Source organism: Choloepus didactylus, chromosome 3, assembly GCF_015220235.1.
Source record: "Choloepus didactylus isolate mChoDid1 chromosome 3, mChoDid1.pri, whole genome shotgun sequence".
Taxonomy (NCBI): Eukaryota; Metazoa; Chordata; class Mammalia; order Pilosa; family Megalonychidae; genus Choloepus; species Choloepus didactylus.
The window spans coordinates 83,404,547-83,428,088 of record NC_051309.1 but is presented as its reverse complement, the minus strand read 5'-3'; the positions used below and the strand labels follow the sequence as shown (position 1 = coordinate 83,428,088).

Below are 23,542 nucleotides of genomic sequence, written 5' to 3'. Positions count from 1 at the left end.
CAATAGAATAGGAAAACAGTAGGCCAGGGATGTGAGATGGCCACTAGGTATGTCCTTGACTTCCCCAGCAGTAACCACAATGCCCTTTCCTGAGTGTACAGTTGCTTGAGTAAATGGTCAGATCCCTTTGGAGAAAGGCTGGGAGAATTAATACTGTGACAATAGTTCATGGTGTTGCAAGGGCCTTCTTCCTGTGGACTTGGTATCCTCTTCAGTCAATATGTTCCAGGTCTGAAAACTATTCAGATTTGGTTCTGGATCCTGGGACAGTATTATGGTTTTTCATTATGGCAATTGCTCTCAGTGTTTTGTTCATTCATCCTCAATTTGTTGCTATAGTGGAAGCTGAGTGGTATCCATGTTGGCTGCCCATCAATTTGGCTCCTAGGGTCATCTGTTCATTTAACTATCTACCAACCCTCCATGGATCAGGTCCCCTTGGCTATCATTCCAGCCCTATGGCTCATTACAATAATTACATCCACCTTGCTCCCAGCAGTTTAAGCATTGCCACCAGACCTCTCCAATTTTGGGTCCCTATCAGCCCAGCATTGTAATAGTCTCTTCTCTATCAGTCCTGGCTGACAGAGGAGAGGCACCACTGCACATTTTTGATGATGTTGGTGTCTTCTCACCAGAACATTCTCTATGGTCTTGCTGTGTGTTGTGTCCCCTGGGTGCTATATGATCCTCTGGTGAGGCTTCTAGCCTCACATAATATATCCACTTCAGCATATCCCCTTCCTTAAGTTTTAATTCCTTCCTCCACTGTCTCATGCAATTCTGGCATTTCAACTTATAGTTTATGGGCCACCACTTTTTCTGTGCTTCTAGAAGCAATCCTAGTAGAAACTCCATACTGTCACTTGGGGGCTTTGCCAGGGCATTAAACCCTATACTTTAGACACCCGCTCTCAAAGCAATAACTTCCTCACTATTTAATCTTATGTTCCTGCCTCTTTGCTCAGGCATAGACCCCAATCCTGTCCCACATGTACCAGCTCCTACCAGTACATGCTGAATAGATTTTACAGCTCTTTTGGGGTATAGTCCCTCTTCCAGTATATACCCAATTATGGTTGACTTAACTCAAGATATAGACCAGTAGCCAGGAGGGGATATGGAAACAGATCCTAAGGGAACCATATGTTGTCTTGCCTGGAAGATGCCTCTGAATTGTCTTCAAACAAAAAAGTCTTAGCTCTAGTGTGGTGGGGTGGGCTACTTCTGCGAGATCAGAGAATTCATAGGATACTAGGGATTCAAAATTTGTGGTGGAAGGGCATGCGTCAGATGTTCCCATCCCAAGGCTTGTCCTTGGCCTAACAGGCCTGCCTTGGTTGAACGTTAACCATTCTCTGCAGCTCAGCCATTTAGGAGTCCTGGGCCTGGTCCATGGTTTTGTCTCCCAAACCACTACAGATCTGATCCTCTTTATAAGCTTTAAGCCTCTGGATTTTATACTTGACCCCCAATTGCCTGTTAATTACCTGCAACTTTTCCTTATTTTTTTATATGCCAGTGGTTCTCAAACTTTAGCATCAGAATCACATTGGGAACTTGTTAAAACTCAGATTGCTGGGCTCCTTCTACAGAGTTTCTGATTCTGTAGGTATGTGGTAGGGCCCAAGAATTTGTATTTTTCACAAATTCCCAGTCATTAAATGTGAGTCAACTTGAGAAGGTATGTCTCTGTGTGAGGCTGCTCTCTGTAGCTAAGGTAAACTCTAAAATAATTTATAGCTGGAGGATGCTTGCTGACAACTGGGCAACAAGCTGTTTGTAGAAGGGAGATCTGGTGGCACAAACTCACTTCACCACAAGGAGATTAAAGGAACTATGGAGGGACCATAAGCCTTTAGTTTGCATACTTATGTATTTGAGCTTTTCATGTGAATGTGCATTGATTTGTAACTTGAATTATTTAAAAGTCATTTTAAAAATAATAATAAAAGACATTTTCTTTGAACCAAGGAACAATGGAATCTTTAGCTTTAGTTCCAAGCAAGGATAATGAAAAAGGACACATTTCAGAATATTCTGGTAATGTGTAAATTTATCTTAAAAATAGCCCCAAATGATAAAGAATCAGATGGGTTTATACTGTTCATCTTCGTTGTGGGATGTAAAAAGACAGCTCTACAGAGAAGATGCACAAATGGCCAGAAAGCACATGAAATGATGCTCAACATCATTAGCCTTTAGAGAAATGCATATCAAAACCACAATGAGGAAGCAGGGCAAAATGGTGGCATAGGGAGGTGTGGAATTTAGCTAGTACCCTAGAGCAACTAGTAAACAGCCAGGAATAACTAGAAAATAGTCTGGAACAACTGATGGGGGGACATCTGTGACCAAACACACATCATACTCCAGTTTGGAACAGGTGGAATGTCTGAGATCACAGAATAGAACTGTAAGTAAAGCCCACCAAACTGCAGAGCTGATGCCCCTGCCCCAATGGCACAGCAGACTGAGTTGCAAAACTTCACTGTGTGAAAAAGAAGCAGTCCCTGCTGGGAGCAAGGCAATGTAGCTCAACCAGTTCCAATTGTGGTTTTAATTAACAAATTTGGACTACTGGATACATGCTATGAGCACAAATAAACCCAGAAAAAGCAGGAAAGGAATCCAGAGCTTTCATCTGGCAGAGAGGAGCTGGAGCTAATGGAAAAAAAAATACATAAATAAATAAAAACAGAGGGTTTTAGAATCCACTGAACTCAAAATACTGGAAAAAGGCTGTGTCCCAAGAAAAGAGGCACTCAGAACTGAGTACCAACTTCAGTTCTAACCTGGTAATCTGGAAGGCTGGGGACTGGCTCTGCAAAGGGGACTTCTTGCTTCCCCCACCCCCCTTTTTCCCCCTCATTCTAAGTAGCTCATTAGAGAAAGCCTCAGGCAGATTCAATTGTCAGCACTGACCCAGGCTAGGGTGGAGTTAAGATAGTCAGGGAGTCAAAGAGAAAACTTAAGGGTAGAAGATAATTCCCTAAAGGGCTTATCTTCCCTAAGAAAATGGATGGAGTGGGGCTCAGCTCAAGTAGCAGCCCTCCCTCAGAGAACTCAGACCCCAAGGTCTGGGGTGAAAAAAACAGAAACAGCTTAAGCTTGACTTCTGACACCCTCAGTCCCTGGCCTCGACAGGGTACACTGAGAATTAAATGCACTGCACCTCTTTATGCCACTGGGGGCTGCAGACTGACAAGCACCACCTGCTGGGCAGGATAGGAAAGGCAAGAGTCTAGAGGCCTCACAGGAAAGTCTGACAATATGCTATGTGTCACCTTCAGGGAAACCTGATACTGAATACAGCCTCCTCCTGAGACCTGGGACCTTGTGGTCTAGGAAAATCTGATTAGGGTAATCAATGAGATAATATGCCTATACAAAAAAAAGTTTTGAATCACACTAGGGAAAAATGAAGATATGGCTCAGTCAAAGGAACAAACTTACCTCTCAAATGAGATACAGGAATTGAAACAACTAATTAAAGATCTTCAAACAAATATGCTAAATCAATTCAAAAACACATCAATGAGTTGAGGGAAGATAAGGCAAAAGAGATGAAGGATATAAGGAAGACTCTGGGCAAACGTAAGGAAGAACTCAAAAGTTTGAAAAAGCAATTAGCAGAACTTACGGGAATGAAAGGCACAATAGAAGAGACGAATAACACAATGGAAACCTACAACAGCAGATTTGATGAGGCAGAAGAAAGGATTCAGGAACTAGAGTACAGGACATTTAAAATCTTACACATGAATAGATAAGGAAAAGAGTGGAAAAATATGAGCAGGGTCTCAGGGAATTGAATGACAATATGAAGTGCATGAATATAAGTGTCATGGGTGTCCCAGAAGGATAAGAGAAAGGAAAAGGGGCAGAAACAATAATGGAGGAAATAATCACTGAAGAAGTCTCATCTGTTATGAAAAACATAAAATTACAGATCCAAGAAGTGCAACATACCCCAAACAGAACAGATCCAAGTAGACTGACTCAAAGACACTTAATAATCAGATTATCAAATGTGAAAGACAAAGGGAGAATTCTGAAAGCAGCAAGAGAAAAGCAATCCATCACATACAAAGGAAGCTTGATCAGACTATGTGTGGATTTCTCAGTAGAAACCATGGAGGTAAGAAGGCAATGTTATGATGTATTTAAAATACTGAAATAGAAAAATTGCCAGCCAAGAATTCCATGTCTGGCAAAGCTGTCCTTCAAAAATGAGGGAGAGTTTAAAATATTTTCAGAGAGACACTGACAGAGTTTGTGAATAAGATACCTACTCTACAAGAAATATGAAAGTGAGCACTATGAGCAGATAGGAAAAGACAGGAGAGAGGTTTGGAGAAGAGTATAGAAATCCAGACTATCAGTAAGGGTATTGTACGGTCTCACTAATATGAACTAACATTGATGAGTGAAATTTGAGAATGCAGGTTATCAGGAGATAGAAAGAGGTTAGAGATTGGGCATTTGATGCTGAAGGAGTATAGAAGGTTCAACAGGATTGAACATATAGATCCAGAAATGGAATGGATAGCATAATAGCGTGTGATGGTAATACAGTATTGTAAGTACCCTGAACAAAGATTAGTCTGAGTACAGTTGAAAGAGGAAGGCTAAGGCTATGTATGACACCAGAAGGAAAGACAGAAGATAAAGACTGAGATTTTATAACTTAGTGAAACCTGGAGTAGTCAACGATGGTGATTAAATGTACAAATATAAGAATGTTTTTAAATGAGGGAGAACAAACGAATGTCAACATTTCAAGGTGTTGAAAATTGGATGGCATTGGGGAAAAATACAATTGATGCAAACTAGAGGCTATAGTTAACAGTAACATTGAAAGATGCTTCTATTAATTGTAATAAAGGCAATGTACCAAAGCCAAATGTCTGTAAGAGGGGGATATAAGGGATTGATATAGGATTCTTGGTGATGGTGATGTTGCCTGACCTTTCCATTGTATTTTATTTTTATTTTGCTTCTATCTTTTGTATTTTTATTCTTAATTTTTTTTCCTTTTCCTCTTTCTTGGGGGAACAAATGGAAATGTCTTCATATAGATTGTGGTGGTAAATGCATAATTATGTGATTATACTGGGAATCATTGATTGTTTTCTTAGGGTGGATTGTATGGTGTGTGAATAAAACTATTTTAAAAATTAAACAGATGGATACAAGTGCTGAAGAAAATGTGGACAGAGAGATGTACCTATTCTCTCTTGGCAGGGGAGTAGAATGGCACAGCCCAGCTGGAGGGCAGTGTGCTGGTTCTACAGGAAGATAAATATGAGGTTGCCATAATGTCCTGCAGCCCCATTATTGGGAATATACTTGGAAGAACTGAGAGCAGGGACATGAGTGGACATTGCACACTGGTGTTTATGGCAGCAGAACTCACAATTTGCAATGGGTGGAGGTAGTCTAAGGGTACATCGACTAATAAACACAATGGTAAACTGTGGTGTATACATTCAATGGAATAATGAGTGGTGGCAAGAAGAAATGAAGTTGTGAGGTATGCAAGTAGGTGAATGGACCTTGAGGATAATATGTTGAGTGAAATAAGCCAGAATCAAAAAGACAAGCATTATAACACCTCACTAATATGGACTAACTATAATGTACAAACTCTGAGAATTGAATCTGAGGGCATAATTAACGGGAAGCCTTATGGTAAAGATTCCTAGATTGTAATCTCTTACAGCAGTCACATTTATTCATGAGTTGTAATGGTTATCTCTAAATTCTGAGGTGCTGAGCTATTTGTGTATAACCTGGTTGGGGCCTGGAACTTCAGGTATCTGTATGACACCTAAGACTCAGAGCCAGAATTCAGCAGCTGTGACTGTCAGCATTACCTCATACAGCAAATGTTAAAGAAGCTGAAAAAGGGATCAGACTCCAATTTCATTCATATCTCTTCATTAGAATGAAATGAAGTTGATTAGAACTAAGGCACAGCAGACTGAAGGGAAAAGGATAATATTGACTGTGCTTTGAAACCTCAACTTCTGTGGATGACCATGGAAGGGACATTTATTTGGTGCAAAATCTATATTTTCCATAGCACATTATATAAGTTAACTTGTATGGTCAGTTTATTCAAACATCAAAATTACACAGATCCTTGAATAGGGGGTGAGAGTTGTTGGTTTGTATAGGTTAGCATGAAATTCCAATACATCCGAGAGTAATTTGGGCATAGAATAAAAGTTATTTGCAAAGCCCCTTGAGGGCCTGGGGAAAATGTGGAAACATTAAACTTCCCCACCTGGAGAATTCCTGATATGCTCACAAGCATTGGGGACTACTATTGTAGTAGGCCAAGTCCTCAATCTTGGGGCTTGCCCTTCTGAAGCTTGTTACTGCAAAGGAGCAGCTAAGCCTACTTATAATTTTGCCTGTCACCCCAAGAGAACATCTTTTGTTGCTCAGATGTGGCCTGTCTCTCTCTAAGCCCACTCAGCAGGTAAACTCACTGCCCTCCCCACTATGTGGGACATGATCCCCAGGGGTGTACATCTCCCTGGCAATGTGGGACATGACTCCCAGGCTTGAGCCTGTACCTGGCATCGTGGTATGGATGAAGACTTCCTGACCAAAAGGGGGAAGAGAAATTAAACAAAATAAAGTTTCAGTGGCTGAGAGATCTCAAATGGAGTTGAGAGGTCATTCTGGAGGTTATTCTTATGCATTATATAGGTTTCCCTTTTTAGTTTTTAGTGTATTACAATACCTAGAAGGAAATACCTGAAACTATTGAACCACAATCTAGTATCCTTGATTCTTGAAGATGATTGTATAACTATATAGCTTATAGAGTCTGACTGTGTGATTGTGAAAACCTTGTGGCTCACAGTCCCTTTGTCCAGTTCATGGACCGATGAGTAGAAAAAAGGGGGACAAAAAGTAAATTAATAATAGGGGGGAAAAGAAGTATGAGATGTTTCGAATGTTCTTTTTACTTTTATTTTCATTTTTATTCTTATTTTTAGTTTTATTTTTTGAGTAATGTAAATGTTCAAAAAATTGATTGTGGTGATGAATGCACAACTATATGATGATACCAATTGATTATACACTTTGGATGATTGTATGGTGTGTGAATATATCTCAATAAAATTACATTAAAAAAACTACAATGTGATACCATATCACGTCTGTTAGAATGGTTGCTATTAACAAAATGGAAAATAACAAGTGTTCGAGAGGATGTGGATAATCAAGAACAGTCATTCATTGCTGGTGGCAATGTAAAATGGTTCAGCTGCTGTGGAAGACACTTTGGCAGTTACTCAGAAAGGTAAATATAGAACTACCATATGACCTGGCAATCTCACTCTTAGGTAAATACCCAAAAAGATTGAAAGCAGGGACATGAACAGACTTTTTCTACTGATGTTCATAGCAGCATTATCCACAATTGCCAAAAGATGGAAGCAACCAAACTGTTTATCAACTGATGAACGGATAAACAAAAAGTGATATATACATACAATGGAATATTATTCAGTTGCAGAAATGAATGAAGTCCTGATACATGCTACAACATGGATCAACCTTGAAGACATCATGTTGAGTGAAATAAGCCAAATAGAAAAGGACAAATATTACATGATCTCAGTGTTTTGAAACAAGTAGAATAAGCGAAGTCACAGGGTCAGAATCTAGAATACAGGTTATCAGGGGACGCAGTAGGGAAAAGAAAATGCAAAGTTAAGGCTTAAAATGTACATGGCTCCTATTTGCAATGATGGAAATGTTTTGGTAACAGATATTGGTGTTGGTAGCATAACATTTTGAATGCAATTAAAAGCGCTGCAATATATATCTGAATAAGATTCAAAGGGAGAAATATTAGATTGTATATATGGTAATAGAACAATTTTTTAAAAATCCATGGAACTACACTGCACAGTGAACTCCAGATTAAACCATGTAATTAATAGTACAATTATGAAAACATGCTATCATCATTTGTTCCAAATGTTCCACACCAGTGCAAGGTGTAGATGGTGGGACAGTATGTGGGAATCCTGTATTTTATGTATGATTGTTCTGTAAATGCACAACTTCTGTAATAAAAAAAGTACTTGGCAAAGGAAACAATAAGCATAAAGAAAAAATTAAAGATGTTAATGTAGACATAAAGCTTAATAAAGAATTGTTTAAATGGCATGGAAATAAAAGAAGCATAGTATAACAACTTCAAAAGCAGAATTTAATTCTACTAACAACACTTAAAATTTATTCCTATCATTATGAGATAAACTGCTGTTTAGAAAAGCTATGCCTTCACTCCCTGTGTGGGGCTCAGTCACTATATCCACACTTCCACCACCACAGAAACCAGCGGGTGCCTCAAGCTGGCTAATTGGAGAAGTTCACTAGCCTGGCCATAAAAATTGGAATCTTCTCTGGGATCGAAATGACAATAACTTCCTCTTGGATAAGACACAGCTTCACGCTAGCATATAACATATAAGAAGGCAGGGACTTTATCTGGTTTGTCACTGTATCACCTATAACTGTGCACATAATAGATGCTCTGTAAATATGTACTGAATTAACAATGATCTAAGTAATTCTCTCTGCAAGATGCTACAGAGTGTGAGAAGTAAGCATTAAGTTGAGCCATATGAAACTGCTGCTATTCAACAATTTTTTATGTAAAAAATGTACAATTTTGTATGGTTTAACCTAATCATTCTTAAAGTGCTTTCTGGAAGATGACAGTAAGAAGCAAAGAAGTAATCAGGTTTTGTAAAAGCTAAGGTAAACAAAACATGCCTTTATTAATAGTGGTTTTCTGAACAGAATAGAAATAAGCCCTACATAAGAGCCCACAGCTGTTTTTTACCCTATCATAGCTAACCAACTCATATCCTTTTTATAGCTATCCTTTTATTCAGATTTTCTGAATTTTAGAGTCTGTCAGACCTGGAAATGACTCCCCAATCTGGGCAAGAATATACTTGAATTGGTTTAATTCATCAGCAATGGGTCAAAGGTTTTAACCTGCTTTACATTCCCATTCAGCTCCAAGGCAGTACCTGTTCTTAGATTTTACCAGTGCTGCCTTCTACCTGAAGGTGGGAAATCCCAATCAAAGGGACCTGACCCCCAGGGTTGACACTGCTCTTCTGATTGCTGGGAATGGATGACAGTGGGCATGCCTACCATCTACCTACAGCATGACCCTCTAGCAAATCTCAAGCCTAGGTTTGAAGGGCAAGTTAAAATTTTCTTACACTCTCCACCCATCGAGATCTATGCCCAAAGTCAAGGCCCTTTACTTTTGTCCTATGGAAAACTCCTATTATGACGTATGCTCAGTTTGGAAACAAAGGCTCAGCAGACTATGAGAAACAAACACAATTTAAAAAGCAGAGAATTTGTTTATGTCACTTATTCGGAGGAAAGGAACGTAGCAACTTGGCCAACAAAACTAATATAAGAACACCTATAAGCTTTTAACAGTAGTACTCAATGTTCTCTTTTTTTTTCCTTTATTATTAGAACTTTATTATTAACAGAGGTCCATAGTTTACATTAGGGTTCATGCTTTGTGCTGTACAGTTCTATTTTCTTTTTAAATTTTTATCATAGTAACACATATACAATATAAAATTTCCCGTTTTAACCTCTTTCAAATATACAGTTCTATAGTATTAGTGTTGTGCCATCTCTATCATCCATTACCAAAACATTTCCATCACTCCAAACAGAAACTCTGTACTCACTGAGCAATAACCCTCCTCCCTATCTCTGCCCCATTCCCCCCTCCCCCCAACCTGTAACCTGTAATTTACTTCCTGTCTCTATGAAGTTGCATATACTAGTTATTTCATGTAAGTGAGATAGTACAATATGTTTTTTGTGTCTGGCTTATTCCACTCAACATGATGTCTTCAAGAATCATCTATGCTGTCACATGTATCAGAACTTCTTTCCTTTTTACAGTTGAATAATATTCCATTATATGTATACATCACATTTTGTTTGTCCATTCATCTCTTGATGGACAATTGGATTTTTCCACCTTTTGCCTAATATGAGTAATGCTGCTGTGAATAGTGGTGTACAGATATCTGTTTGAGGCCCTGTTTTAAATTCTTTTGGGTATATACCTAGAACTGGGATTGCCAGGTCATATGGCAATTCTATATTTAACTTTATGAGGAGCTGCTAAACTGTTTTCCACAGTGGCTGTACCATTTTACATGCTTATCAACAATGCATGAGGGTTCCTATTTCTCTGCATCCTCACCAATGTTTGTTATTTTCCATTTTTTGAATAATAACTCTTTTAGTAGGTGTGACGTGATAACTCATTGTGGTTTTGATTTGCATTTCCCTAATGACTGATGTTGTTGAGCTTCTTTTCATGTGCTTATTGGCAATTTGTATATCTTCTTTGGAGAAATGTCTATTCAAGTCATTTTTAAATCAGGATTTTGTCTTTTTTTATTGAGTTGCAGGACTACTTTATATATTCTGTATATTAAACCCTTATTAGATATATAAGGTTACCAGATATTTTCTCCCATTCTTTATGCTGCCTTTTCACTTTCTTGATAATGTCCTTTGATGTGTAAAAGGTTTAAATTTTGGTGGAGAAGCTCAATTTATGTATTTTTTAAAATTGTTGCTCATACTTTTGATGTAAAGCCTAAAATTCTATTGCCTAATACAAGCCCCTGAAAATATATCCCTATTTTTCTTCCAAGAGTTTTATGGTTTCAGCTTTTATGTTTAGGTTACTGACCCATTTTGAGTTAATTTTTGTCCTTGGCATGAAGTAGGGGTTCACATTCTTTCTTTTGCAGTGGACATCCGACTTTCTCAGTGCCATTTGTTGAAAAGTCTATCCCCCCCACCCCCACTGAGTTGACTTGGCACCCTTGAAAAAAATCAATTGGCCATAGATATGAGGGTTTGTTTCTGAATTGTCAATTCTATTCTATTGGTCTATGGTCTGTCCTTGTGCTAATACCACAATGTTTTGATCACTGTAACTTTGTAATACCTTTTGAAATCGGGACGTGTGAGTCCCAACTCGGTTCTTCGTTTTCAAGATGATTTCAGCTATTTGGGCCCCCTTGCCCTTCTGTATGAATTTGATTATTGGTGTTTCAATTTCTGTGAAGGAGGCTGTTGGAATTTGGATTAGATTGCACTGAATGTGTAAATTGCTTTGGGTAGTATTGACATCTTAACAATATGTAGTCTTTCAATCTATGAACATGGAATGTCTTTTCCTTTATTAGGTCTTCTTTAATTTCTTTCAGCAATATTTTGTAGTTTTCCATGTACAAGTTCTTTACATCCTTTGGTAAATTTATTCATAGATATTTGATACTTTTAGTTGTTATTATAAATTTGGAATTGTTTTCTTGATTTCTTTTCAGATTGTTCGTTGCTGGTGTATAGAAACATCACTCATTTTTCTATGTTGATCTTGTACCCCTCCACTTTGCTAAGTTTGTTCTTTAGCTATGGTAGCTTTCTTGTGGAATTTTTGGGATTTTCCATATATAGAATAATGTCATCTGCAAATAGGGAAAGTTTTACTTCTTCCTTTCCAATTTGGATGCCCTTTCTTTCTTTTTCTTGCCTGTTTGCTCTGGTTAGAACTTCCACTACAGTGTTGAATAGAAGTGGTGAGACCATTTGAAATTTGACCTTCCTTCTTATCATGGACCACTTCATGACAATTTCTGTACGGACATCAGGTTGCTAGCTTCACCTGTAAGGGTCATTTCTGTTTTTTTTTTGTTTGATCTGAGTTGTCACAAAGCAGTACCCACTCCTGTTCTTTGGGTAGTGTTTCTTAGTGTTTCTTTCCATTTTTTTTGTTTGTTTGTTTGTTTGTTTTTTACAGTTCAATTATTTTTTTTAATTCAGTTTTATTGAGATACATTCACATACCATACAGTCATCCATGGTGTACAATCAACTGTTCACAGTACCATCATATAGTTGTGCATTCATCACCCCAATCTATTTTTTTCATTCTTTTTTTATCTTCATTTTATTGAGATATATTCACATACCACACAGTCATACAAAACAAATCGTACATTCGATTGTTCACAGTTATTTCATATAAGTGAGAAAAATTATTATGTGGAAATTGTCAAGGACTTCAGGTCCTGTGTTGAGATTTTCTCAAGAATCATGCATAACACTCCTATACACTTCAAAAATTAAGTTAGGTATTTTTTAGGAGAGTCATTATTGACATTTCCTTTTGGCATTTTAAAAATATTGCCATTTTGTGTTTATACACACATGAAGCATATGTTCATACATATAAATATACAAAATGTCTTAAGAATAGAGACTATTTCTCTTTATTAGCTAATTCTAATTTCATAGAAATGTTCAAATAGCTAATTGGTCTAATTCTAACTATTAGTAATCAGTAAAATAAATTCCAATTTCCAGAGTTCAGGTCAAAAAACTAATCTGGACATATTACTGTTTCCCAGTACTCTCATATATCAGGTTAAAAAAGTAATCGATACGTAGCAGCTCCACATTTTAAGAATTTGTTTTCTTTATCATCATTAGAAACATACCTAACAGTAATACATTTCTTTATGTAGATTACTTCAAGACATATCTCAAACACATTTTAATAAATAATTAAGATGCTTGGGATTCCAGCACAGTAATAAAACCACATTTTAATCAGTGCTCTACTAATGGCCTTTTCTTCTACATTTACAAGGAAAATCCAGACAAACTAAGATTTCCTGATGTTCCTTTAAAAAGAAATAGGGAGAGATAAATTTCAAAATATGACCAAATTTGCTTTACATTTCTAGAAGTAAAAGAATACCTTTTTGAACATGACAGCCACCAAGTTTTACACAAAATTTTGTCCATCTAGAACTTAAGATCACATAACTAACTTCCAAAAATCAGAAGTTTTTAAAATATCTGAGAGAAAGAAAATATCTAGGTTATAGAAGATTCTAATATCAAATGAAATAAAATTTACATACTTTATTTCCACATAAAGTATTCTACCCATATAATATGTATTAGGCTAACAAAGCATAACTTCCAAGCACATCAAGTGATTTTTACCTTCTCACATTCCAATTGAAATGTTGATGGCCTAAAAACTAGACAATTTGCCATAGATGACAATAAGCAAGGGTAGCACATATCATCAGTAAGTTTCTTTCCAAGCATCAGATATCACAAGTTTGTGTTTTTCTTGTTTGTGATCCTAAAACTGGCCACATTTTCATTTCCTTCACTCTCTTCTAATGTATTTGAAAAGCAGTTGTTAATCCACCTACCACATGAGCACTGTTCACCAAACCAATTGAAGAAGCCCAACTTGGCACTGCATTTGCGGCAAAGAAGCTGTGCATCCATCACACCTAACAAAGCAGATTCCATTCACTGTACAGGTTCAGTGATATAAGACTAATATTGAGCCTGACTCCTAGTAGGCATGAAAGATGATGTCATTCCCTTGTGGGTAAAGACTTCAGACCACTTCCTTCATTATGATCCCAGATGCTAGAACTTCAAAATAAGGATCCCCTGCACATTTCTTATCTTTCAGTCCATGTGAAGTGGTGGTTAGGTCAACAGCAAAAAGTTCCTGAGGTAAATTCTGCAATTTTGTTACTTCTCTGTAACCTTTTGTAAACCGATATTGCTTATAAATTGCACTAGGGGTATCCACTTTGTATCTCATTGGCTGGTATAATTTCAGTTGCCACTAAAACCCCTCATTCATCTTAGTCTCTGGTTTGACAATCCTGAGGTTTTCACTGCACTTCTCCTAACTCCTGAATGACAGTGCTCCAACACCTCGAGGCCACACACCAGTCAGGTGACTGAGCAGGTCGGTCTGGCATCATAGAGCATCGTAGACCCTCGACCCCAGTCACCACCATGAAGCTGGGCTCATCCAAGTACACCATTCAGCAAGGCCATGATGCCCACCTCCCTCAGAAGGTCCAGTTGGGCGACAGCTGCGGCCCCATTGAGGTAGAGCCCTGGTGGTGTTTTCGGCATCTGCCTGGCAGAACTGGCCTTGCCAGCACTCTGGCTCTGCTGCTGGCCTCCATGGCTCTGGCCCTGAGGCCAAGTTTTCTTAAATACACTCTAGAGAAAACAATTTAACAAGCATGGATATTTTTCATGGAGTATTTGTCCAGGGCTTGCAGACAAATTTGCATAAAGGCTTATTTGGTTTTATATGCCTTGTTTTCACCAATGAGGAAATAAATACAGAGAAGTCCAGTGAGTCATATAAAATCTAAGCTGTTTTGTCAGCAGCAATACAAGGAATGGAAATCAAGAAAATTGCCTTCATCAGGTTCTCTTTCCCACCCCATACTGAGAAAACCTACAAATGTGGAAGTGCTTTGGATCCAGTGAAACAAGAGGAAGTGTAAGGTTTTCCTCCAAAGCAAAGATTTGCAGACCTCACGGTAAAGCTTCATTATCAATAGCAGAATAAATAGAAGCCCATTTAAATGAGTTAGACTTGTAGTTTTGGTGTGCTTCTCTGTAGAGAGGAGTTGCTCAGGAAAAGCTCTGCTTTCCTGATACAGGCTGCTGTTTCACTCAAGATGGTGTGCCATTTTCTCTGGAAAGGTCAAACAACTGGATAAGGAAAATAAATGTTGCATTTATTTTTTTTGCAATATCCTTATAACACATTGATTTATTTTCAAAAGTAGGATTGAGGCCATGTGGTGTATATATATGGTGAAGATGATATTTCATTTAAAAAAAACTGTATTTACAGAAAGGGAAACTCTGTTTGCAAACTATATTTATAAAAAGGATGTACATCTAGAATTTTTAAAAGCCTCCTACAAATTTATTTAAAAAGATAGACAACTCAACAGAACAATAAGTGAAAGACTTAAACAAGTCTTCACAAAATAAGATAGCCAAATAGCAAATAAACGTATGAAAAGGAGTTGAACATTTTTACTCATTGGGGAAATGCAAATTGAAACCACATTGTGATACCACTGCACAGCCACAGAATAGCTAAAATGAAAAATAGTGACAATACCAAATGTTGGTGAGGATGTGAAACAAATGGAATATCACACACTGCTGATAGGAGTCTAAATTAGTATAAACACTTTGGAAAACTGCTTGGCAGTATCCATTAGAAGTCACCAGTGGAGCTACTGGAGCTGAGACTGAAGTCTTCTTTTTGGAAAGATTTTTAATTAAAGATTCAGCTTCTTTAACATATAAGACTATTCATATTTTCTGTTTCTTCTTGTGCTGGTGCTAGTGATTTGTATCTTCAAGGGATTATCCATACCATCAAGTTTTACCACACAAATTTTCATATGTTATATCAAAGTCTTTTCTATTTCTAATGTGATTTCTTCTTTGATCCATGGGTTATTTAAAAAATATTTGTTTAATTTACCAACATTTGGTGATATCCTAGTTATCTTTTTCTGATATTAATTTCAGTCTAATTCCATTGTGTTCAGAGAACATTCTGTTTATGATGTCATTTCTTTGATATTTTTTGAAACTTGTTTTATGGCACAACACATTGCCTGTTTTGGTGAATGTTCCATATGCACTTGAAAAGAATGTATATTCTGCAGTCATTGGGAGTTCCATTCTATAAATGTCAGTCAGGATCAAATTGGTTAAGAGTTTTACTCAAATCTTCTATATCCTTACTGATTTTTTTTTCAAATTTTTCCTTGACTTATCAGTTATTTAGAGTGAGGTGTTAAAATTTCTAAATATGTTGCAAGACCATTCAATGCGGAAGGAATAATCTCTTCAAGAAATGGTACTCAGACAACTGAATAGCCACATGTGAAGGAATAAAGTTGAGCTCTTCCCTCACATTATAAACAAAAATAAATTCAAAATGGATAAAAGACCTAAAGGTAATTATATTTACATGAATATAAAACTCTTAGAGGAAAACATAGAGGTAAATCCACATGACCTTGGATTTAACAATGGGTTCTTAGATATGACACAAAAAGCACAGCAATAAATGAAAAAAAACAGACAATTTGGACTCAATCAAAATTTAAAACTTTTGTACATAAAAGGATACTATCAAGAAAGTGAAAAATCCATCCATAGAATGAGAGAAAATATTTGCAAATTATATATCTGACAAGAGTCTAGAATTCAGAATATATAAAGAATTGTTACAACTCCACAACAAAAAGAAACAACCAAACAAGAATAAAAATTAAAATAAAAGTTAAAAAAAACATCCAAAATGTCCTGTACCCCCAACAACCCTATTATTCATTTACTTTTTGTCCCCATAGATGAAGACTTTTTTAAAATGGTCTGAAATATTCCCAAAGAGCTAAAGGAAAACCTGGACAGAGAACTAAAGAAAATCAAAAAAATGAGAGATGAACACTCAGGGAATATCAGAAGAGAAATAGAAATTATGAAAAGGAACCAAACGGTCCTGAAGACCACAGTAACAGAAAATAAAAATTTCCAGGGGTATTCAACAGCAGATTGGAGCCTTCGGAAGAAAGTATCAATGAACTTGAGGATAAGACAATTGATATCATCCAGTCTGAGGAGAAGAAAGAGGAAAGAATGAAGAAAAGTGAACAAAGCCTCAGGAACTTGAGAGACAAAATCAAGCATACCAATATACTCATTGTGGGAGTTCCAGAAGGAGAAAAAAGAGAGAAATGGGTAGAAAATATTTAAAGAAATAAAAGAAAACTTCCCAAATTTAATGAAAAATATGAATACAAACATCCAAGATGCTCAATGAACTCCAAACAGGATATACTCAAATAAACCCACACTGTGCCATGTTTTAATCAAATTGTTGAATGCCAAATAAAAAGAAAGAATTCTGAAAGTCACAAGAGAAGCAACATGTCACATACAAGGGAACCTCAGTGAGATTAAGTGCAGATTTCTCATCAGAAATGATGGATGAAAAAAGGTAGAGGGGAGACAAATTTAAAGTGCTAAAAGCAAAAAATTGCCAGATAAGAATTCTATATCTGGCAAAACTGTCTTTCAAAAATGAGAGAGGAATTAAGACATTCCCAGATAAACATCATTAGTAGACTGGCCCTCCAAGAAATGTTAAAGAGTGTTCTGCAGTTTGAAAGGAAATAAATACCAGACCATTGACTGGAGCCACATGAAGAAATAAAGATCTCCATTAAAGAGAACAACATGGCTGTATATAAATACCAATACTATCGTATTTTTGATTTGTAACTCTACTTTTTACTTCCCACAGGATCTAAAAGGCAAATGCACAAAATGTAATGATAAATTCCTGGTTTTGGACTTATAACGTATAAATAAGCAATTTATGATCTACATAAAGATGGGGGAACAGAAGAGTAAAGGAACAGAATTTATGTATGCTACTGAAGTTTTTAAGTTGGTGTCAAAACAACAAGATTATTATAGATTTAGGATGTTAAATTTAAGGCCATGGTAAACACAAAGAAAATATGAGAGAATATGCAAATTCATAGAGACAGAATATAGAATACAAGTTGGGGGGGGAGCAGAGGCAATGGGAGGTTAATGTAAAAGGAGTGTAGTGTTTCTGCTTGGATTAAACGGAAAGTTCTAGTAATGGATTGGTGGTGAGAATACTGCAAGGTTGTGAATGTGATTAATCTCACTAAATAGTTGCTTGGGAGGGGTTGGGATGGGAAGATTTATGTTGTATATATGTTTCCACAATTTAACAAAATGGAGGAGAAAAGGCTCAAAAGGAAATTATTGGGACAAAAGAAAAAGTTGGATTATAGAATGTAACCTTTATATCAATGTTAAATTCCTTGAACTTGATAACCATACTTAAGGTGATTACATAAATGAATATCTTTGTTCTTAGGAATTGTGCATGAATTCAAGGAGTATGATGTGTGCAACCTGCTCCCAAATGTTCAGAAAATAGACTGATAGATTGATAAATATGTAAATAGACGATAGAATGAGCTGGCTAAGGCGGCAAAATGTTAAATTAGTGGATCTGGAGATCAGGGCTTGGGATGGTGACGGGCTTTGACCTCAGGCTCTGGCCGACACCTTCCAGGTGCTTCGCAAGCTCCTGCCCTGCCTGGGAAACCAGAATCCTTCCCGTGCTCCGTTCTGCTTTCTGCGCTCCTCTGTGCTTTGCAGCCCACCTGCACTCTCACGGAGCTCAAGCCTGGGACAATGGTGTCCATTCCTTGTATCATCGTTCCAATTCTGCTCTGGATCTACAAAAACTTCCTAGAGCCATACATATACCTTCTGATTTCCCCTTTTGTTAGTCATATACGGCCTATAAAAGCTGTACAAGAATCCAATGATAAAAATAAAGACAAAGTAGACTATGAGGGTGCAGACATAAATGGATTACTGACAAAAGAACCAACAGAAACCTCTGATAAAAAGAAAGACTGACATTTTCTGAAAGGATTTCATTGTATTAAAAATGGACTTGATAATTGTAATTGCCTTCCTTGTAATTTTCTCTCACCTTTTTCTCTCAGACCAGAATTCAGGATAGTTTAGATATTTACCTGATGCTAATCAGGAAATAACATGGTATTTATTTTTCAGATGTATTCAGTTATATTTAACGACCTCATTGCTGCCTTTTTCATTGAAGTAGCTTTCATTTCTATTATTGCAGTTTTAATAATATGAATAAATGGAAGGTTTGTGCCAGTAGACATCTTTATTACTAAATCAGTACTTAGAAATCCTTGGGCTTCTAACATTCATTCACATGAATATGACTGCTGTTTGCTCTTCTTTGGACTCTTCTAATTTGAATGCAGTATATTTTTAGTGTGAAACAGTGCCGTGAAATGGAGAGAGTTTTGGGAAATGGTAATGAAGAAAAAACTACCTTCCAACACAATGGAGCAGTTTATCTATGAGAGTAGTAATTACTGTTTCTAACTCTAAGGAAGATAGAAGAGACAGGGAATATAGAAGAAACTTCTTTGAAGAATAAAACATCTTTTCATAAATGTCCAATGTATATTATAAAATTCTACTCTGTTGCATTCCTTCCATTCTCATGAATGTATTAAATAATCAAAAAATAATTGGTGGGCCTGGGTATCTGTGGTAGGGCTTATGTTATTTTTGTAACTGTCCTATAAGTTTGAAATTATTTCAAAATTTAAAAAATCAATTGACCTTAGATGTGTGGATTAATTTCTACACTCTTAATTTGATTCCATTGGTCTATAGGTCTGCCCTTGTGCCAGCACCATATCATTTTTTTTTTTTTTTTTTAGTTTATGTAAAAATTTATTTGGCCAAAATGTAGAAAAAGTGACACTATCACATATGATACAGTTGCAGGAAAAGTGTGAGTTTTATTCAGTTGCTTGATTTGTTAGTGTATCTCCTGCATAGTGTGACACATAATAAATAGGAATGAGGGGCAGGGGATTTGGATAAACTAGAAGCAGGGTGACGTTAGCCAGAATTATAAACTTGAGTTGGCCCCCACACTTCTGGGGAACATGGAATGTTTCAGCTCTGAGATGCTAACTGAGAAAGCAGAACTATAACAAAGCCAAACTGTGCAGCCCTGTCTACACAATGCTCCACATCCAGTTTGATCAGGAGTTTCTTGGTCTTTTATTCACTTGGTCCCAAAGAAGGAACTAAAGTCCTAAATCAGAAAATCTTCAATTTGCCATTCTCTGAACTATGGAGATGAAGTTGGGTCAGTTACTTTTTCATTTCTACTTTGCTGCCAGAGAGACCCCTTCTGCCTGGTATTTGTAAATTAAAAAAAAACTAAAAAAAAAAAGCCTTTTGCCAAATTTATTGATGGCTGGCATTCTCATTGATATGCCAACCCTGAATTGTACCGAACTTCAACATATTCATTCCTGCTGAGTGGATGGCCTCATCAAAGCAGACAGCCAAGGGTCATTATGTAACAAGCCATCCGCTCCCCAAATACTGGCTTTAAAATGAAAGAAACAGGAGGCGGGGCAAGATGGCAGACTGGTGAGCTGTATATTTTAGTTACTCCTCCAGGAAAGTAGGTAGAAAGCCAGGAACTGCGTGGAATGGACACCACAGAGCAATCTGTCTTTGGGCATACTTCATACAACACTCATGAAAATGTCGAACTGCTGAGATCAGCAAAATCTGTAAGTTTTTGCGGCCAGGGGACCCGCGCCCCTCCCTGCCAGGCTCAGTCCCGTGGGAGGAGGGGCTGTCAGCTCCGGGAAGGAGAAGGGAGAACTGCAGTGGCAGCCCTTATCGGAAACTCATTCTACTGATCCAAACTCCAACCATAGATAGACTGAGACCAGACACCAGAGAATCTGAGAGCAGCCAGCCCAGCAGAGAGGAGACAGGCATAGAAAAAAAAAAAACAACACGAAAAACACCAAAATAAAGGCAGAGGATTTTTGGAGTTCTGGTGAACACAGAAAGGGGAAGGGCGGAGCTCAGGCCTTGAGGCGCATATGCAAATCCCGAAGAAAAGCTGATCTCTCTCTGCCCTGTGGACCTTTCCTTAATGGCCCTGGTTGCTTTGTCTATTAGCATTTCAATAACCCATTAGATCTCTGAGGAGGGCCCTTTTTTTTTTTTTTTTAATCCTTTTTTCTTTTTCTAAAACAATTACTCTAAGAAGCCCAATACAGAAAGCTTCAAAGACTTTCAATTTGGGCAGGTCAAGTCAAGAGCAGAACTAAGAGAGCTCTGAGACAAAAGGCAATAATCCAGTGGCTGAGAAAATTCACTAAACACCACAACTTCCCAAGAAAACGGGGGTGTCCACTCACAGCCACCATCCTGGTGGACAGGAAACACTCCTGCCCATCGCCAGCCCCATAGCCCAGAGCTGCCCCAGACAACCCAGTGTGACAGAAGTGCTTTAAATAACAGGCACACACCACAAAACTGGGCGTGGACATTAGCCTTCCCTGCAACCTCAGCTGATTGTCCCAGAGTTGGGAAGGTGGAGCAGTATGAATTAACAAAGCCCCATTCAGCCATCATTTCAGCAGACTGGGAGCCTCCCTACACAGCCCAGCAGCCCAGAACTGCCCTGGGGGGACGGCACTCACCTGTGACATAGCACAGTCATCCCTCAACAGAGGACCCGGGATGCACAGCCTGGAAGAGGGGCCCACTTGCAAGTCTCAGGAGCCATACGCCAATACCAAGGACTTGTGGGTCACTGGCAGAGACAAACTGTGGCAGGACTGAACTGAAGGATTAGACTATTGCACCAGCTTTAAAACTCTAGGATCATCAGGGAGATTTGATTGTTAGAGCCACCCCCCCTCCCCGACTGCCCAGAAACACGCCCCACATACAGGGCAGGCAACACCAACTGCACACGCAAGCTTGGTACACCAATTGGGCCCCACAAGACTCACTCCCCCACTCACCAAAAAGGCTAAGCAGGGGAGAACTGGCTTGTGGAGGACAGGTGGCCCGTGGACGCCACCTGCTGGTTAGTTAGAGAAAGTGTACTCCACGAAGCTGTAGATCTGATAAATTAGAAATAAGGACTTCAATAGGTCTACAAACCCTAAAAGAACCCTATCAAGTTCAGCAAATGCCACGAGGCCAAAAACAGCAGAAAATTATAAAGCATATGAAAAAACCAGACGATATGGATAACCCAAGCCCAAGCACCCAAATCAAAAGACCAGAAGAGACACAGCACCTAGAGCAGCTACTCAAAGAACTAAAGATGAACAATGAGACCATAGTACGGGATACAAAGGAAATCAAGAAGACCCTAGAAGAGCATAAAGAAGACATTGCAAGACTAAATAAAAAAATAGATGATCTTATGGAAATTAAAGAAACTGTTGACCAAATTAAAAAGATTCTGGACATTCATAGTACAAGACTAGAGGAAGCTGAACAACGAATCAGTGACCTGGAAAATGACAGAATGGAAAATGAAAGCATAAAAGAAAGAATGGGGAAAAAAATTGAAAAAAATCGAAATGGACCTCAGGGATATGATAGATAATATGAAACGTCCAAATATAAGACTCATTGGTGTCCCAGAAGGGGAAGAAAAGGGTAAAGGTCTAGGAAGAGTATTCAAAGAAATTGTTGGGGAAAACTTCCCAAATCTTCTAAACAACATAAATACACAAATCATAAATGCTCAGCGAACTCCAAATACAATAAATCCAAATAAACCCACTCCGAGACATATACTGATCACACTGTCAAACACAGAAGAGAAGGAGCAAGTTCTGAAAGCAGCAAGAGAAAAGCAATTTACCACATACAAAGGAAACAGCATAAGACTAAGTAGTGACTACTCAGCAGCCACCATGGAGGTGAGAAGGCAGTGGCACGATATATTTAAAATTCTGAGTGAGAAAAATTTCCAGCCAAGAATACTTTATCCAGCAAAGCTCTCCTTCAAATTTGAGGGAGAGCTTAAATTTTTCACAGACAAACAAATGCTGAGAGAATTTGCCAACAAGAGACCTGCCCTACTGGAGATACTAAAGGGAGCCCTACAGACAGAGAAACAAAGACAGGACAGAGAGACTTGGAGAAAGGTTCAGTACTAAAGAGATTCAGTATGGGTACAATAAAGGATATTAATAGAGAGAGGGAAAAATATGGCAAACATAAACCAAAGGATAAGATGGCCAATTCAAGAAATGCCTTCACGGTTATAACATTGAATGTAAATGGATTAAACTCCCCAATTAAAAGATATAGATTCGCAGAATGGATCAAAAAAAATGAACCATCAATATGTTGCATACAAGAGACTCATCTTAGACACAGGGACACAAAGAAACTGAAAGTGAAAGGATGGAAAAAAATATTTCATGCAAGCTACAGCCAAAAGAAAGCAGGTGTAGCAATATTAATCTCAGATACAATAGACTTCAAATGCAGGGATGTTTTGAGAGACAAAGAAGGCCACTACATACTAATAAAAGGGGCAATTCAGCAAGAAGAAATAACAATCGTAAATGTCTATGCACCCAATCAAGGTGCCACAAAATACATGAGAGAAACACTGGAAAAACTAAAGGAAGCAATTGATGTTTCCACAATAATTGTGGGAGACTTCAACACATCACTCTCTCCTATAGATAGATCAACCAGACAGAAGACCAATAAGGAAATTGAAAACCTAAACAATCTGATAAATGAATTAGATTTAACAGACATATACAGGACATTACATCCCAAATCACCAGGATACACATACTTTTCTAGTGCTCATGGAACTTTCTCCAGAATAGATCATATGCTGGGACATAAAACAAGCCTCAATAAATTTAAAAAGATTGAAATTATTCAAAGCACATTCTCTGACCACAGTGGAATACAATTAGAAGTCAATAACCATCAGAGACTTAGAAAATTCACAAATACCTGGAGGTTAAACAACACACTACTAAACAATCAGTGGGTTAAAGAAGAAATAGCAAGAGAAATTGCTAAATATATAGAGACGAATGAAAATGAGAACACAACATACCAAAACCTATGGGATGCAGCAAAAGCAGTG

At 37.7% G+C, this 23,542-nt stretch overlaps 1 protein-coding gene and 1 pseudogene across 1 annotated transcript; one reads left to right on the top strand and one right to left on the bottom strand.

The window, feature by feature from the left end:
* Positions 1 to 13,226: 13,226 nt before the first annotated feature.
* LOC119530324 lies at positions 13,227 to 14,067 on the bottom strand (annotated as a pseudogene).
* A 4,155-nt stretch (positions 14,068 to 18,222) lies between these two features.
* LOC119528686 (UPF0729 protein C18orf32 homolog) lies at positions 18,223 to 18,453 on the top strand. The gene has a single exon (XM_037828981.1). The coding sequence runs from the start codon at positions 18,223 to 18,225 to the stop codon at positions 18,451 to 18,453; it is 231 nt and encodes a 76-aa protein (XP_037684909.1).
* The last annotated feature ends 5,089 nt before the right edge of the window (positions 18,454 to 23,542 follow it).